The 19,229-nt window shown below is 37.6% G+C and overlaps 1 protein-coding gene across 1 annotated transcript in view; it reads left to right on the forward strand.

Moving 5' to 3' along the window:
- LOC140168763 (uncharacterized) overlaps window positions 1-19,229 on the forward strand; it is a 75,042-nt gene that overhangs the window by 32,430 nt on the left and 23,383 nt on the right. Inside the window, exons 3-5 of the mRNA XM_072192173.1 lie at window positions 4,755-4,862; window positions 6,796-6,887; window positions 13,379-13,694. Coding sequence (XP_072048274.1) covers window positions 13,388-13,694 — 307 coding nt within the window. The 5' untranslated portion in view covers window positions 4,755-4,862; window positions 6,796-6,887; window positions 13,379-13,387. The remainder of the gene's footprint in view (window positions 1-4,754; window positions 4,863-6,795; window positions 6,888-13,378; window positions 13,695-19,229) is intronic.

Raw genomic sequence — 19,229 nt, forward strand, 5'->3', positions numbered from 1 at the left:
AACAAACAAACAAACACGCCACACACATGGCACATGCATGCAAGGTAACATTGACTATACACTAATCAAACAATGGTATTGATCCTGTACAACTGTTGGTGGTTTATTTACATTCGATTCATTTAAAATCCACATAGTAAACATTAATTTTGGCAAGAGTTTTCTCTCTGGAACGATGATGCATCAACTGGCTCCAGCGTAATGAAAAGATCTAACATGATTGGTCAATTTAGCTCCAGCGGTTTAAAAGTAAGCTTACGCAGTAGCAGCTCCACGTTAATGGCGGTTACTGCCAGCCATATACTGATCATGCGAAAATCGTAAAACATAGAATAGAAACAGTGTGGCCGGCTCTCAAAATCTCAAATTGTATGCATAGCCTGAGTCATACGGCCTATCTCGAACAAAATCACCATGCGTAGTTGTTGAAAAGCGTGAGGATTTATCGTACTACCACGGCAATTTTTAACACGAAGATATAGGGATGATGACGGTGTGCCCTGTATGTAGTAGCATTTAGGGTTAATTTAACAACAAGTTAAAAAACAACTGCCTAATATGTACACGCCACCCCCGACATGTCTCAATGCTTGTCTTTGGAACGTCCAATCTGCTGCAAATAAGACTACGCAGATTGCTGATTATATTCAAGAACATGATATTGATGTATTTATAATGACTGAAACCTGGCTTCATGATTATGATGCAGTCATTATTGGTGAACTCACCCCTCCCGGCTATACTTACCTCAACGTACCTCGCCCCTCCGGTACCCGTGGTGGTGGAATCGGCGTTGTTTTCAAAACACCCCTTAAACTGCGTCAGATTCCACAAGAAATTCACACTACTTATTTTGAACATGTATACATCACCGACTTTACCAAGCGCCTTACATTGGCAGACTTCCTCCTTCTCGTGACAATGGCTTTCGTACATCTGACTTTTTAACTGAATTTGACTCCTTTGTTGATGATATATCTGTGTCTCCCAGAAAATTACTGCTTGTTGGCGATTTCAACATACAGTGGGATGAACAAAACAAATGGGATGTTAAAAAGTATGCCTCCATCATCTCCTCTGTTAACCTCCAACAGCATGTTGACAAACCAACCCACCGATCTGTACACATATTAGACCATGTTTTGTCATGTCCTGATGATGAATTAGTGAGTGATTTCCATGTCCATGAGATGCTTGTGACTGTTCACCAGTGTGTCCTTTTTAGAATCAATCTTCCGAAACCTTTGCCGCAAAGAATTACCCAGACTGTTAGCAATTACAAGAGTATTGATGCCGAACAATTCTCTCACACATTGTCTAACAAACTGAAAACTGTTCCAGAAGTTAACAATGTTGACGATTTGTTCAACTGGTACAATTCATGTACAGTTGACGTTGTGGACCAATTTGCCCCAGCTACTACTCGCAGCCGCACTATAAGAAATCGCATGCCATGGTATAATGATAGTGTCCACGCTGCTCGCAGGGAAAGACGAAGAGCTGAAAGGAAGTGGCAAAAAACTCGCTCTGATGAAGATCGTGATCGGTTTTGACCATAAACAGTTCAGTCAATGTGTGTATCTTAGAAGCAAAACAATCATATTTCACTGACAAACTTGCAGATGCTGACAATAATTAAGACTGTTTTCAGCACTGTGAATCATCTCCTTAACAAGCAGGCCGGTGCGTCATCTTCCTGCTCGAGATGACCCCAAGGTGCTAAGCAATAAATTTTCCAAATTCTTTGTCACAAAGATTCGTAAGATTCGTGATGACTTGCATGCAGGTATTCGCGACCCGGCTAATGATGTTCCATGTGACAATTGTCCCCAATTCGCTCAATTCCATCCTTTAACGGAGGATGAAGTGTTGTACGTGATCTCTTAAGTCATCTAATGCCTCGTGTCTACTTGACCCTGAACCAACATGGCTGCTTAAGGACCATATACAATACCATCTCCCTGCACTAACAGCTAATTGTCAATGCATCCTTAACATCCGGTGTGTTTCCTAAAGCTGCCCACTCTGCTGTTGTTTCACCACTAATTAAGAAACGTTCTCTTGATAAAGACAATCTCCAAAATTACAGACCAGTCAGCAACCTATCACACTTAGCTAATAAAGTCATAGAGAAATGTGCTTCTGCTCAACTTGTTGAGCACTTTAATACCAATGAACTCATTGATCCCCTCCAATCAGCTTATAAAGCTATGCATATAGCACGGAGAGTACACTGATCGTAAAGACATTACTTCTGAGATTGATTCTAAGAAGGTTGTTTTACTGGTTCTGTTAGACATGAGCACGGCATTTGATACTGTCGATCACGAAATCTTGATAGACCGCCTCAATAAGCGTTTTGGAGTTTGTGGTGTGGCATTACAGTGGTGCCGTTCCTATTTGCAAGGATGGACAAGTCAAGTCAATATAGGTGGCCATCTATCTGATCCTGTTGTTGTTGAATTTGGAGTTCCTCAAGGATCGGTACTCGGTCCTCTGAAATTTACCATCTATACTACACCAGTTGGTGATATCGCATGCAAATATGGTATTCACTACCACTTGTACGCTGATGACACCCAGTTATATACGTCTTTCGATCCTCGTATCCCTGGTGAACTTGATTTAATTCTTGCCAATCTAACATCATGCATTGATGCAATTCGATCTTGGATGCATGGCCTCCAACTACCAAATTGAATGATTCCAAAACAGAATTCTTTGTTGCCGGCTCTGTCTACAGCCTCAAACTTCTCCCACCGCTTACTCTCAACATAGGTACATCCATGATCAAACCATCTCAAGTAATCCGCAATCTTGGCGTGCATTTTTATAACCAGACAATGACATTCACTAATCACATAAACCACCTCCGCCAAACTATCAATTTTCATATCAAGATCTGTGGCGCATCCGTAGTTTCATCGACTTTAACACATGTCATCATGTTGCATGAGCCTTAATAACATCAAGGCTTGACTACTATAATGCTCTCTTTACTCATCTATCTGCCACAGACATTTGTCATCTTCAGCGTCTCCAAAATGCCGCCGCAATTCAAAGAGCCATCTTTGCTGTCGGTCAGAGAGTTGACGCTGCCTCACTGCTGGTCAAATTACACTGGCTCCCCATCTCCAACTGCATTACTTTCAAGCTTCTGCTATATGTTTACAAATCTATGCATAATCTCGCTCCAGTGTACTTATCTGACTGTTTCACTCAATATCTTCCTGGTCGACCTCTCAGATCATCGGGTGATACCACTGGCTTGGCAATTTCCCAAAGCAAGTATCACTGCCTTTGGTGAAAAGCGATTTCACATCATTGCTGCCCAAGCCTGGAATGAACTCCCCATTGCAATCAGATCGGCTCCATCCATTGATTCTTTCAAGAGACTGTTGAAATCATATTTATTCTGATGCATTTTGTATTATGTATGTTTGATGATACTTGTACACGCTATGGTACTTTTGTGTATAGCGTTCTAAATGCAGTGTATTATTATTAAAGGCAATTTACACACTGTGTGGGAATCCTCTAACGTCAGAGGCTTGCCACACTGCGTTGTGATCCTCCGATGGTGGATTTCTTCCATACTTGTGACAAAGGTCATTGCCATATACATGTACCCAAACATAGCTCAACATGTTGAGTAATAGTTGACAACTTCAAATTTTTTTAATTAACCTAATGCACATTCGATCAGGTGCTTAATGCACAGTTTACACGAGGACTTTATTGCTGGAAATTTATTTCCAGCAAGGGAAAGTCCTCGTGTATATTGGTAATTTTGCCAGGCAATACCCCTGGACCTCTGACCTTTCATAGTTTCCTCAAAATAGAACCATGGCTATTTTTTCAAGACAGTACTACACTCTCCAGAGAGTTCTCTGGAATGTTGATGGCTTTTGCACACCTTTTTTATGTATTTACCTGGTTATGGTTTTATAGGTCACATAGGGTGGCCCCAGATATAGTTGATTCAGATCATATTGCTGGAAACAAATGTCCCCATGTAAATTGCATCGCCAGGGCAAGTCATCCATCCAAACAAAATTTATGGTTATTATGTAGGCAAGGGTAAAGTCCTCATGTAAATAGGCTTTAAGAAACATCAATGATTGCATTAAGAGCATGAATTAGTAAGTGATTTTTGTTTTTCACCCAACTCTGTATTAAATAGGTCTTTCATGAGTTTCATGTCTTTCATGAATCAAGATCACAATCATTATGATCAAATCAAGGACATATTGAAGGTCTTTGATCAATAAGCATAGATTTGCAGTTGGTTATAAATAGGGTGCGGATGCAAGCCTTCTGTTCCCTAAGGGCGCCATGCACTTTCTAGGGGAGTAGTAGCCTGAGTGAGGCCAATTGGAGTCAGAAATTGTACTACAAAAGATATAAAGCACCTGTTTCCATATATCTTATCAATTTTTTCAACCCATATTTTGTGTTCTATTTAAAAAAAAAAAAAGAGGATATAACACAAAAGTTTAAAAGGGGGGTAAAAGTGAAAATGAGGAAAAAGGAAAGAAACAAAATAAAGGAAAAGAGACAAAGACAAACTATACTGGTTTACAGGTACTTTTCAACATTAAAAATGTGCTGTGTCAAGGATTGGGGAGCAACATGCTTAACATGCTTAAGAACGAGCCGGTGCAACTATATTACTTTGCTATATATACTGTTACATTTTTTGTGATAAGAAAAACACTCTTATAGATTAATATTCTCCTTTTATTTCTAAACAGGTGACCTGCATGATACAAGCTAATATGTAATAGTCGGGAGAGGGCCTCTTTCCATGTAGAGGCCCTCTCCCATCGGAATTCAGAGAATATACTACCTGAAAAGAACAGGTAAGTGGCACAATACATATTTGAGATTATGTCAACAACCTGTTATCCTGGAGCACAACTACATACTTTATTAACCACATTATAGGGAAGCATTAAAGCCTGATCATAACTTGATACTTGGTATTTGAATATAGTATTTCCGCTCTCTTCCATAGCCGGGCCCAGTCACAGCTTATAGGACTGCAACTGCAGCAGCAGATCTAGGCCTTGTCATCAGCGCACCTAAGACAGAATATATGACTGCAAACTGTAACGCTTAACCAGCACTTGAAGTCTATGGTAGTACCATCAACCATGTCACAGACTTCAAGTATTTGGGTTCCAAGATGGGCTCTAGTGTTGGAGACCTAAAGAGAAGAAAAGCACTAGCCTGGGCAGCTTTCTGGAAACTGGAACGCCTTTGGAGAAGCCCGTCCCTGCCAATCGAAACAAAAATCAAGCTTTTTCAGACAACGTGTGTTACTGTCTTTCTGTACGGGTGCGAGTCATGGGTAATTACCAAGGACATGGAAAACAAGATCAATGCATTTGCAACATCTTGCTACAGAGTCATGTTAAACATCAAGCGTGTGGATCGGATTCCAAATGAAACCATCTACAACCTGACCAACACCACCCCACTGGTTGCCAGAGTCAAGATTCATCAACTCAAATTTCTCGGCCATATACTGCGTCTTGAATATGGCGAGCCTGTGAAAGAATATGCGCTTTATATTCCACCACATGGGAAGAGGAAACCGGGACGGCCGCGCAAGCACACTGTACTTACAGTATGTCCAGCACCTCCTGGGAGATACTGAAGGATGCTGCAGCCAAACAAAATTGTTTCGCTTGCCCAAGATCGCATTAGTTGGAGAAAGCTTGTAGTCGCCTGCTCCGCAGCCGACTGATGATGATGATGATGATTTCCGCTCTCTATAACTTTAACCTACCTATCTTAGAAATTGTAAACACGTCCAGTAAAAGAAAGTCCCTACTACTCTAACTTTGAGCAAAATTGACTTGAAGCAAACAAATTGAGAAATTTCTCCACACTTTTATATCAATTTTATTGCTTTAAGTTAATTGTGCTTAAAGTTATAGACCCTCAAAGGAGTGAAAATTTTCTTTTTTGGATGTATTTATAAGAGAAAGAATCAAGGGAATCGCTGAGATCTGAATCAACAATTGGTAGGCAAATACCGGCTACACCACTCGACCACTCAATCCAAGCCGGCATAAGGTTGCCTTTTGCTATGCTTAAATGTTCGAGGAGTGGCTACAGTAACATAAATGCCATGAATATTGCCTTTTTGAAGTGACGAAGCAAATTATGCTCCAGCGGCACAGGTTGTTGACGACATCTCAAATATTTTAAGTTCAAATAAAGGGAAGTTAAGAGCTTTGGAAACAAAAGCCTATGTGATTGAATTCACTATTTGATTACTATTGGCCTGAACTTTATTTCAAAAGCAAGTTTGATGTTGAAGATTTGTCGATCAGAACACATAGTGGCATAGGATGATTTTGGTCATTTTTATGAAATTTGGCCCAACGGTTTTAAATATCAAGTTCTTCAAATACAGCAAGTAAGAAAGCTCAACTATGCTTAATTATTAACTTTTATTATGTAATTGACCTATGTTAACAATTCCATAAGAATTCAATGTCTCCTTTTACATACTGAGGTATGATCAACATGCGCCTCTATGTGACTTAAATTTGCTTTTTGTTTGCTGCAAAAGAGGATTACTGCAAAAATGTACAAAATACCACCTTTTCCAATGTTATATTTCCTGTTGAACAATATTTTTAGGGAAAAGGATAAAGTACCAAGGTATTTAGGATTTCATAATATAGTTGATTTGATAGATTCTTGTATAAAATGTACATTTCTTTATTTAAGTGAACACACTATAACATAATATACCTGTATTTTCAAACAATTTAACAGCAAGCAAACCTAAAGGAAGACAACACAGTAAAAACACAAATTGCCTGCAGTTGAAAGCTTAAAGCTCATTGGAGTTCAGCTGATTGGCATAAGTAAGTACATTATAATACTAGGCAGATGACCCCTGGTGACCCCTAAATGCCCTTCCCAAAATTTGGGTCTAAATGGTGACTGTACCCACCAAGTTTCATACTCATCTGACAGTTTTTACAAATTTGACCTCAGATGACCCCTGGTGACCCCGAAATGACCTTCCAAAAATCTGGGTCTAAATGTTGACTGTACCCATCAAGTTTCATGCCCATATGACAGTTTTTACCAATTTGACCCCTGGATGACCCGAAATGACCTTCCAAAAATTTGGCTCTAAATGTTGACTACCCACCAAGTTACATGCCCATATGACAGTTTTAGTCATTTGACCTCAGACGACCCCTGGGTGACCTCGGATGACCCCAAAATGACCTTCCAAAAATTAGACTCTGAATGTTGACTACCCACCAAGTTTCATGCTCATCCAACATTTTTTACTATTTTGACCTCAGATGACCCCTGGTGACCCCGAAAATTACCTTCCAAAAATTTGGGTCAAAATGTTGACTGTACCCACCAAGTTTCATGTCCATACGACAGTTTTTACTAATTTGACCCCTGGATGACCCCGAAATGACCTTCCAAAAATTTGACTCTGAATGTTGACTGTATCCACCAAGTTTCATGCTCATCTGACAGTTTTTATAAATTTGACCTCATGACCCCTGGGTGACCACGGATGACCTCAAAATGACCTTCCAAAATTGTGACTATGAATGTTGACTACCCACCAAGTTTCATGCCCATACGACAGTTTTTAGTAATTTGACCCCAGATGACCCCTGGGTGACCCCAAAATGACCTTCCAAAAATTTGGCTCTAAATGTTGACTGTACCTACCAAGTTTCATGCCCATACGACAGTTTTTAGTAATTTGACCCCAGATGACCCCTGGGTGATCCCAAAATGACCTTCCAAAAATTTGGCTCTAAATGTTGACTGTACCTACCAAGTTTCATGCCCATACGACAATTTTTAGTAATTTGACCTCAGATGACCCCAAAATGATCTTCCAAAATTTGACTCTAAATGCTAACTGTATCCACCACGTTCCATGCACTTAAAGGAGTATTTCGTGATCCTAGCATCCTCTTTTTATGACATTTTTCAGTACATATCCACGAAAAAAGCATATTCCCAAAATTTCAGTTGATACCGATTTTGCGTTTGGGAGTTATGAAGGATTATGTGTATTACACGGCTCCATAGACAATACGTTATAATTTCGTTCTGGTGCACCAGAACGAAATTCAAATTTCACGATATCTTTGCTAAACGAATTAATCTGCCAGAAATATTTTGTACATAAACATTATGTAGCCAGAGGTTTCCAGTGACATAAAAATCTCAACTTTTTTTGAGAAAAGTGGGGGGATGAGGCTGTGGATCACGAAATGCCCCTTTAAGACAGTTTTTAGTCATTTGACCTCAGATGATCTGGGTGACCCCGAATGACCCCAAAATGACCTTCCAAAAATTTGCCTCAAATGATGACTGTACCAACCAAGTTTCATGCTCATATGACAGTTTTTGCTAATTTGACCTCAGATGACCCCTGGATGACCTCACATGACATTGACCCACAACCCAATACAAATTTGTTCTGTCTGGGGTCAAGATGCACCCTCCCACCAAGTTTGAGGAATGTGCGACCTAAGTCTCCGAGAAAATAAGAGAGACTGGGCATGGCAACCTATGGGGAGTAAGAGAGAAGACTCCAGGATGGGGTCCCCCGGGTAGTAATCCACTAACAAATGCAAACTGAGCTGGCTCGGATCAAGTCGCACCTCCACCAAGTTTGAGGGCCCTGCTACCTGTCAGTTCGAGAAAATAGGCGACAGACACGACTCACAGACAGAATCACATAGTCACAGACTACCAGTATTATTATATAGATTCTTCTCTGTAAATGTAAACGAGTGAATAAGCCACTCTTTCAAGGGGTAATATAGACACAACTCTTTTTAGAGTAAAGTTAATCTGAAAAGAATGAACTTGCATTTGGTAATGGATGTGCCACATGTGAGTTTGGTTGCTGATCCATGCTCGCCCTCGCAGGTTTTCCCCGGTGCTCCGGTTTTCCTCCTGCATCAGAAATCAGACCTCTTCCCATATCCATATCCCTGTCCCGTAAAGTCTGGTTGGCATCCCTTGAATTTAGTAGCCTCTGAGCACTATTGGGCTTTGCCTGGCTTGGCTGAATGTTATATATAACATAAATAATTATATATTCCACTCTTTTGAGAGTGAACAATATAGCTGTCACAATCCTTCTAAAATTAAATTTACCAAAAAAAAAAAGAGTTGTTCTTCTTTCCACTCTTAACACTTTTTGTGTTCATAAAGAGAATAAGCATGTAAAATTAACCCTAACACTGGACCCTGCTTTTTGGGATCGGAAGTCAAAGAAGATCGGAAAAAGTCAAGGAGAAGAAGAAATTTTGACTTGGCACCCCCGGGATTCGAACCTTTGACCCCTCGCATGCCAACCACACGATCACGGACCGGTAGCTACACGGGTTATTGCTGCCCGCCAGCAATTCCCGCATGCGCATATGACACTTAGGCTGATTGCGTCATCGCAGACCCTGGGATTCATGCATGCGCATATTTTTTCATCATAAGATTTTGTAAGATTTTTGGGTGTTAGGGTTATAGTAGGCTCTAATCTGAAAAATACATCTTAGTTAACCCTAACACTGGACCCTGCTTTTTGGGATCGGAAGTCAAAGAAGATCCGAAAAAGTCAAGGAGAAGAAGAATTTTGACTTGGCACCCCGGATTGAACCTTTGACCCCTCGCATGCCAACCACACGATCACGGTCCGGTAGCTACACGGGTTATTGCTGCCCGCCAGCAATTCCGCGGCGCATATGACACTTAGGCTGATTGCGTCATCGCAGACCCTGGGATTCATGCATGCGCATATTTTTTCATCGTAAGATTTTGTAAGATTTTTGGGTGTTAGGGTAAGGCAACAAAACAGCATTAAGTTGTAATTGCCTGCTGTATTACTAGTAACCATACAAATTAAGCAATGTAATTATTCATGATAACATCCAGGGGCATTCACATTGGCATTTTACTTCTACGAATTAGGTTTATTGTGACCATAAATTTGATAGCAAAGCCATTGAAGGACTGTCATATATCAATAAACAGGTTTGCCTTCTATGCTAAGTATTACTTGAACCCATGTCCTATATTTAGCACATGGACTGCGAATGGGAGGGGTTATTGTAAGCCCCCTATATTTCTATTGTAAATGTAATATACTGTACTGTAATATGTGACACCAAAATAAGTACAAACATTCCCGGCATATTGTGGCTATGACATCATAATATGAGCATGCTCTCACACAATTCTGGCTTTGTACAACTAAAGTATATAGGCAAATTGATTGTCGGAGAATATTCCTATGAACATGTGCTTTTCACCAGATTTTCTCATAAAATGACAGGAAATGACAATTTCAACCTACATGTAACTACCAAATAAAAAGTTGATATCTTTCGCAATAATATTACAAGAGCAAAGTAAAAATCATGGATTTTACTCTAGAAACCTATGGTTGAGGTCATCAACCCCTGCTCTATGGTCATTTTTGATGGTCGGTCTTACCGGGTAAATAAGGTGTTGGGGTAATAATTTTATGACTAAAACAAGCTCAAAGGATGGATCTATAATTAGCGTATGTCGTTTTGGCATAAACACACCTGACTTTTTATGTTGGATGAAAAACCCTGGGTGCCTCTCCGTAGGACTAGGGTTAAGAACTGACATTCAAAACTATTTCATGAGAGATGGGAATTCCCTCTCAGGTATATCAAGTTGATTAATTTGCAATGACAAAGTCAGTCAGAACTATTATTATCTTGTTAATTCCCAATGTGATGATTGCATTGCATCATATGAAAAACCCTGTTGCTAAATATGTAAAAGAAAATGTTATCATGATATTTGAGCATTCACATTGACAATTTACCCTGCAGTTTCTAAGAATTAGGTTTACTATCATAATGCTGGGGCTTGGCATGTGCCCCCGCTAGCGTAGTTAACGGGAGCAATCACTAAAACGGGAAGGATCCCTGAACAATGGCGTGCAATTAGTGCCAATCGTACATTGGAACACCCAATTGCTATTAATCGTTCCATTCACCCCCCACACACACATACACTCCCCCTCACGCAAGTTCAAAGTGATTGAGACCAAGGAAAATATAATAGTCTAATTAAATAGACCTTTTAATTTCCATGATGTCACGATTAATCAAAATTGTGTTCACAAGACAGCCTGTAGTATATTGGGTCTAGATGTATATAAAGAGAGCACACTAAATCAATGCGCTATTTGTGCAACCTTAATGAGTTCCGGTAAAATACAAAAACTTTTTGAGGTATTTTGGGCTGCTCTTTGGACTAATACTAGTAATCAGCTTGAATATGGGGACGGGGTCAGCGGGCCTGATTGGGGGAGGGGGCACAAGCCATTTTTCGACAATTTTTTTCCAATGGAATTTTCTAAATTTTTAAATCGATTGGTGGCCACATGCCCTCATGCCCCTCTGATGCTACACCACTGGCATGACGAACGTAAAGTGTATCTCACGATGGTCACATATGCAGGTTGCGGCATGTCACACAAAAAGATCTTTTGCATTTGCTTTGCGTATGCATGCAGATCACTCCGAATGCCATCTTTTCACACAAGCTGTCTCTTGGATCTGATGACGTCGCAGGAAAAAGGTCTATTACTGCATTCCGCTTTATTACTGCATAATAACAGCAGGATTTTTGATAAAAAAATACCCATATTCACAATTTGTGAAGCCAATGCTTTTAACCAATTAAGGGAATGCTATGTGGTAGCCAAAACAAGATATTCCTGAAAAAAATTGGTGTCAGTTCTAATTTACAATGTAATTATTATTTGAATGGAATGTTAAAGATGGAATTGCATGAGAAGTTTTGCACTGCAGGACTGACAGGAACATTTAGTGGTAGTTCATTTATCATTAAATAATTATACACTTACATACCTGTTTTGGCGCAGCGTCAGCCTTCTATTCTAGATAAAAACGTTTTTAAAATAAAAAATATGCAAATGAGGTAGCTAATTTGCATATTTTTGCACAAAAATCACATGGGATCTTAAGACTGCCCCTTACCACCATCCAACTAAGTTAAATCTCTATCGCCTCACCAGTTCCAAAAATGGCAAAAAGCCTTTTTAAAAATAAACAAATATGCAAATGAGGTGGCTAATTTGAATATTTTGCGACAAAAATCTCGTGGGATCTTAAGACTGCCCTTTACCACCACCCTACCAAGTTACATCTATATACCCCCTACCAGTTCGAAAAATGGCAAAAGCGTTTTTAAAAATAGAAAAAAAGGAAATGAGGTGGCTGATTTGCATCTTAAGACTACTCTTACCATCACCCCATCAAATTACATTTCTATATGCCTCACCAGTACCGAAAAATGGCCAAAAGCATTTCGACAAATAAAAAAAATAGGCAAATGTGGTGACTAATTTGCATATCTTGCGACAAAAATTGCATCGGATCTTACGACTGCCGCTTACCACAACCTCATCAAGTTACATCCCTATACGCCTCATCAGTTCTTGAAATGGCAAAAAAACACCCAAAAACAATTTTAAGTTAAATATGCAAATTAGCTACCTAATTTACATGCGCCTAAAAATTGCATCAAGTCTTAGGGCAGCCACTTACCACCACCCTACCAAGTTACACCCCAATAAACCTCACCAGCTCCGAGAAACTGCCGCTTACCACAACCTCATCAAGTTACATCCCTAGGCGCCTCACCGGTTCTTGAAATGGCAAAAAAAATTAAGTTAAATATGCAAATTAGCTACCTAATTTGCATATTTTGCGCCAAAAATTGCATCAAGTCTTAGGGCAGCCACTTACCACCACCCTACCAAGTTACACCCCAATACACCTCACCAGCTCCGAGAAACTATAACCTGGAAGCCAAAGGCATTTAAAAACAAAGTTCACACAATACAAATGTATAAAGACCCCATTATAGCATAAGGCAATTTATAAGTCATTTTAAATGATTTTAAATGTGACGTATAAAATTTGTCTATAACACAGGGAGATATAAAATGTAGGGATTTGGGTACTTTTTGTTCAATTTTGACTGAAATTGAAGGATTTTGACCCATGTTTTTGTTTGTCTGTTTACCCCAGGGTCGCTGAAACAAAGAATTATATTATTAAATCACCTAATTTATAATTAATAAAGGACAAAGAAAGATAATAAAAGCAAAAGTATGCTTCATTTAGTTAAACAATAGTAACATCCCTGTTGTGTACAAAAATAACTCTATACGACAATTGCAAATCAAGATCAATTCATGGACTATTAAAGTGCATAGGGAAAAAACAAAAACAGCCTTAGACCTTCTTCCCTCAAAGTATTAATTTTGTTTGCCTCTTTGATTTAGTTACAGATTCTTATCATGTCTGATAAAGTTACAGTACGCAAAATTCTCATTGAGGTAGCAAGGGGTCTTGTAGAGGAGAACCTACCACTTAGCGATATACTGGATGATCTTGAGCTTGAAGATACCATAGATGCATCAGAAAGAGATGCAATAGATGAAGCACAAGGGAAAGACCAGCTGAAGAAGTTGTGTGACTTCCTCAAAAAGAAATCTGATTTACCGTTGGCTTATAGCACATTTAGGAAACAGCTAATGAATCATACACGGGATAGCTATGACAAAATAGTAAAACCTATCGAGGACAAACACAACTACAATAAAGGTAAGTTAATTGCTTTGCTGGCAATTAAGGCACAAAACTACAGAATGTATTATTATTTGTGACGGTTATTGCAGTAAAGGGGTATTCTCGTCTAATCCCGCCCGTTATAAGGACAAGTAAGGTTTACATAAAATAAGAACTAAAGGCCTATTCTGTGATTTGTTCATCCGGAGGATCATAAAACTCATCAAAATTCAGATTGTGGTACCTTTGTTAGTATCATAGATGTGCTAACTGCTGTTTTCCTTGTTTTTGCCTAATTGTTTATTTCAAAAATTTTAACGACTTATCCTTCACCTTTAAGCATTTTATACACAATTTTTTTACACTTTCACTGGGATCACTGAATGGGCCTTTAAGATATTATTATGTGGTTTAAAATAAATATATCCAAGAAAAATATACCTGTAATGAAATAAACATTCTCAAGTAGAAATTTATAAACCGGCTTTAGCATTTCCCCTGAAAAAGTTCATAAGGGGGTCTTTGTTTTAGGGTGTCCGTAGGTGTCAATGTATTGTTTTATTTCTTGCTTGTTTCCTTGTTGTTTCTTAGCTTGTTCCATTTTTTAGGTTGAAACCTTTCCACAAACTATGCTATTACTACAATCATCGAAATAAGTCTTGGAACGCTTGGGTGTAAATAATGGAAAACTCTCACCCCTCTCCCCGTTCAATGTTGAGAAATGCCAATGTCTTCAGCAGTTTCCCAATGTGTTCCAACATTGATTGATGGGGAGAGGGGAAGGTGAAATCATTGTTGTAGATGTCATGCTTGTTCCCAGGCAAAATATACGTCATTTCCATGATCATACGAAATTTTGCACGGATTTTCGACAGAGTGTACCAAGCGTTCCAAGGACTTATTTCGTAGATTGTAGTTCATTCATATATATTCATTCATATTTTATTTCCATAAAAATCAAAGACATTACATAAAAAAATATATATAAACACGGTACATATGGAGGAAAAGGCTGGAAGACCAAAAAGGTCTGAAAGTTAGCCTTTCCCTGAAATCAAATGAAATTAACAAAATAAATCAACATCACATAACATAACCAAAAGACAAGGGAAGGGGGGTGCTCACGAAAAAGATTAATTATATTTAGAGATCAGTTTTGTTTTGAATTGATTACGGAAATGTTTAACAGATTTTGAAGCTTTCAGATTTTTATCTAAAGAATTCCAAAGAATGGGACCTCCTGTACGTATGGCATGATCAGAAAAGACTTTCTTATTTTTGGTTAGATTTAGGTCATTTACATATCGTGTCTTGTAGTTATGTATGTCAGAACGTTTGGTAAAATAATTATCAAATGAACAGGGCAGCTCATTTATAGAGTGCCTGTACATGAATGTACCTAATTCCAGCGTGTACATATCTTCAACTTTTAATATGTTATAATTAGCAAACAATGGCGCTGTGTGGTCTCTGTAGTGACCGTTTGCCACCGTTCTAATAGCCCATTTTTGAATTTTTACAATTTTATTTAAGTAAGTTTTACATGTATTTCCCCATAAAAGTACTCCATACTTCAAATAAGGCAATATTAACGTACAATAAAGTGTAAATAAAATACGATTTGGAACAAAATGTTTCAATTTATTCATGACACCGACATTTCTTGAAATTGTTCTAGATACGCAATCTATGTGACATTTCCAAGTGAGACATTCGTCTATTAGTACACCAAGGAATTTAGTTTGATGCACTCTTTCTAAAGCCGAGTGATCTAGTGTGATTTGCAGGTCTTGATTCATCGATGTCATTTTGGGTGTGCCAAGTATCATGTAATTTGTTTTGGTAGCATTAATTGACAATTTATTAGCTTTAAACCAATTGCTTACTTCATTTAACTCTTCATTAACAAGGTTTGTCTGGCGTTCTACGTTTTTATGGGAGTATAAAATGGTGGTAAAAAAAAAAAAAGGACGAATTCGAGTACTTTAGATGCATTGGTTATATCATTGACATATATTATAAATAGAAGTGGTCCCAGGATTGATCCTTGTGGAACACCACATATAATATCGTGTGATTCTGATTCATAAGAATTATAATAGACATACTGTTTTCTGTTACTTAAATAATTTCTGAACCATTCTAACACAATACCACGAAATCCATAGTGTTCTAATTTATGTAAGAGTATGTTATGATCGATTGTATCAAAGGCTTTTGATAAGTCCAAAAATATTCCAATAGTCGTTTCATTTCTTTCAACTGCTGCAGTAACTTTGTCTACCATTTGCTCTACAGCCATAAAGGTCGAATGTTTTGACCGAAAGCCAAATTGTTTGGGGTTAAGGATTCGCTTATTGTCAATGTAATCCGTACATCTGTTAAAAACCAACCTTTCAAGAATTTTTGAAAAACACGGTAGGAGAGAAACTGGACGATAGTTTGAGAATGCCTCAGCATCATCTTTTTTGTATAATGGTATGACTTTTGCTATTTTTAATTTATCAGGAACAATCCCAGTAGATATAGACAAATTAAATATCATATTAAGAGGTTCAGCAATTTCATTACACACTTTTTTAATGATTAGATTGCCAATATTGTCATGGCCTCCACCTTTGTTTATGTCGAATTTATCAATTATTTTTACAATATCGGATTCAACAATAGGCTTCATATACATACTACTGGTTTTGTTCTCACTGAGATAAGCGAAATATTGCTTTCCTGTGTTTTGGATACTTGATGCAAGCTTAGGGCCTACATTTACGAAAAAGTCATTGAACTGATTTGATATTTCTTTAGGATTGGTAATAGAACTGCCATCTTCAGCTTTAAATTTGCTCTGTGCAGATTGTTTCTTTCCTCGTCCAATAATATTATTAATTGTTTTCCATGTTTGCTTCATATTATTTTTTGCATGCTCAAACTTGGAGAAGAAGTATTTATGTTTTGATTTTCGAATAAGCATTTGCAACTTATTTTTATATGTTTTGAATATTTGAAATTTTTTGTCGTTTGGAGATTGAATGTATTGTTTATATAACATATTCTTTTTATTAATACTTTTTAACAATCCCTTCGTAATCCATGGCGATATTGGTTCTTTGTTTCTATTACCAGTACATTTCTTTAGCGGAATACATTCATCGTAAATCGTATTAAAGGTGTCAATGAATTTATTATAGTCATCATTTGCATCAATATTATCAAGAATTTCACCCCATTTAACATCGGATAGTCTTGTTTTAAATTGAGCAATATTCTTACTATTGTGATTTCTTTTGTAAATTACGTCTTTCCCTTTACACGTTCGATTTTCTACTTCGAGGTTGGTTGATAAAGTAGTTGGAAAGTGGTCGCTTATGTCAGTAACCATAATTGTTGATTTGATAATATTGTCATTATTTGTAAGGATATTATCAATAATTGTAGCAGTTGATTCTGTGATTCTAGTTGGTTTATAAATAGTAGGTATTAATGAATAGGAGTAAAGAAGTTCAAGGTAATCATGGGTAGGTCTGTCGATGTCTACTTTAAGCAAATCGATGTTGAAATCGCCCATAATATAAATATCTTTTTTATCCGAAGTTAACTTCTTAAAAATAGGGTCAATGTCTGTCATGAAATCATTGATTGAAGTGTGTGCTCTGTATAATACTCCGACTATAACATTCTGTTTAGATTTACATTCAATTTCAATAAAACAAGATTCAAAATTTGAATTTGCATGACAAAGATCTTTCCTGAGTTTATACCTTACTTTATCAGAAACATACTTGCAGACACCACCTTTTTCCCGACCAGTCCTGTTCATATACTCCAAATTGTATCCAGGAATATTAAAATAGTCGTGTGGTTTATCGTTCAAATGAGTCTCGGAGATACCAATTACACTGAAATTTTGGTTCAATGTATTTAAACATGTTTTGAGTTTTTCAAAATTTTTAGACAAGCTTCTGATATTGGCATTTAGTATATTAAATTTTCCACGACTTGCATCAGGGTCTGAACAGAACTGTGCAGGGGTAACATATGAGCATTCATGCGTGTAGCAGTTTACACTATCTACAAAATCATTATAGTTTTTATTATTCAAATTGCAATCCAAAGTTAAGGGATTAAAAATCATATTATCATATTTTTCTAGGTCTACATCTGATATATTTTTAACGTGCGGGGACTGGTTTAAATCGTATACTTCATTTTCAATATCAGAATTTGAGTTGTTGCAACTTTCAAAAGGTCTACTGCACTTCTGACAAATCCATTCTTTGGGATTTAGAAGTTTCAGTTGTTTTGGTTTTAATAAGGTACACTTTTTATGAACATAACCGTTACATACTTTACATGATATACTCTTGTGACATTGGTTTACAGTTTTTGAGCACTTTACTTACACATACATCTTTACCCAACATAAAAAGGAACAAAGAACAACCCAAAAATTGATAAAATGTAAATTTCCAACTACATTATAGGGCCTATATAGCAGGAAAAAAACTTCTTAAATTTGAAGATAAACTGTCTTCACTATTTCAATGAGATAAATAACTTTGATAAAATCAATTAAATCATAGAAAGTGGTCATACCTGCACTGCATGCAACAGGAACCAAATCGATCTTAAACAGTACACAATTGCATATAATAGTTTAAGTAAGAATACGAATAATTAATAAGCAGGCGTTTATAACGCATACATTAGGTGTGAGCAACGCATTAACATATGAAGTATTAACTATGAAGTGCTATACTCAAAAAATATACTTGTAAAAGTAATGATCACGGCTGTTGTATGCAAGCAGATTATCAATTGTATTTAATTTAATTTTGTTGGCCTTGTAGCCAGTTTAAAAGTCGATACACTATGAAGAATATGCAATGTTCAGTTTACAATATATACAATGTTCAGTTTTCAAAATGGTGGATTCTTTCACCCATGAAAATTTAAGACACATCTACGTCTGGTACCTCACCATATAAGTTTATGAGGTTGTCAATGTCCCACTTAGCTCTGATAACATGCCGAACTGGTCTTACAGTGTCATGTATGGTAACGTAGATGACTCCATCCCATGACCAGGCTGCTCTTGCCCGGGAATTTTGGTTACCATGTCCTTTGCTCGGTTTAGAAGGTCTTGCTTTGTCTTGCAGAGTAGTTCTTGTATTCCTTTGTGGGTACCTTTCAGTTTCTGTCGTGCTCTGATTAGTTTGTCTCTTGTGTTATACCTAGTGAGTTTTGCGATTAGAGCTCTTGGTTTTCCATCGCGTCTCATGTTCTTTGACACTCTGTGCGTCGATCGATGTCCTCTGGTTTCAGTTCTATGTCCAACTTTTCTTTTGCAAAGTCAATAAGGACTTTATCAGTGTCTTCTGGAAGTAGTTTTCCATCTTGATCCCTCCGCTCTCTGCGGTTTCAGCGATGCCAGATATTAACAAACAGTTTCTTCTAGTATATTGTTGAAGATCTGTAATGTTGACACGGCTTGTGAAATCTCTTTCATACAACACACTGCGGTCAGTTTGAAGATGTGCTACTGTCTGTTGTAATTTAGCTAAGTCCACATTT

Source organism: Amphiura filiformis, chromosome 13 (assembly GCF_039555335.1).
Source record: "Amphiura filiformis chromosome 13, Afil_fr2py, whole genome shotgun sequence".
In the NCBI taxonomy this organism is placed as follows: Eukaryota; Metazoa; Echinodermata; class Ophiuroidea; order Amphilepidida; family Amphiuridae; genus Amphiura; species Amphiura filiformis.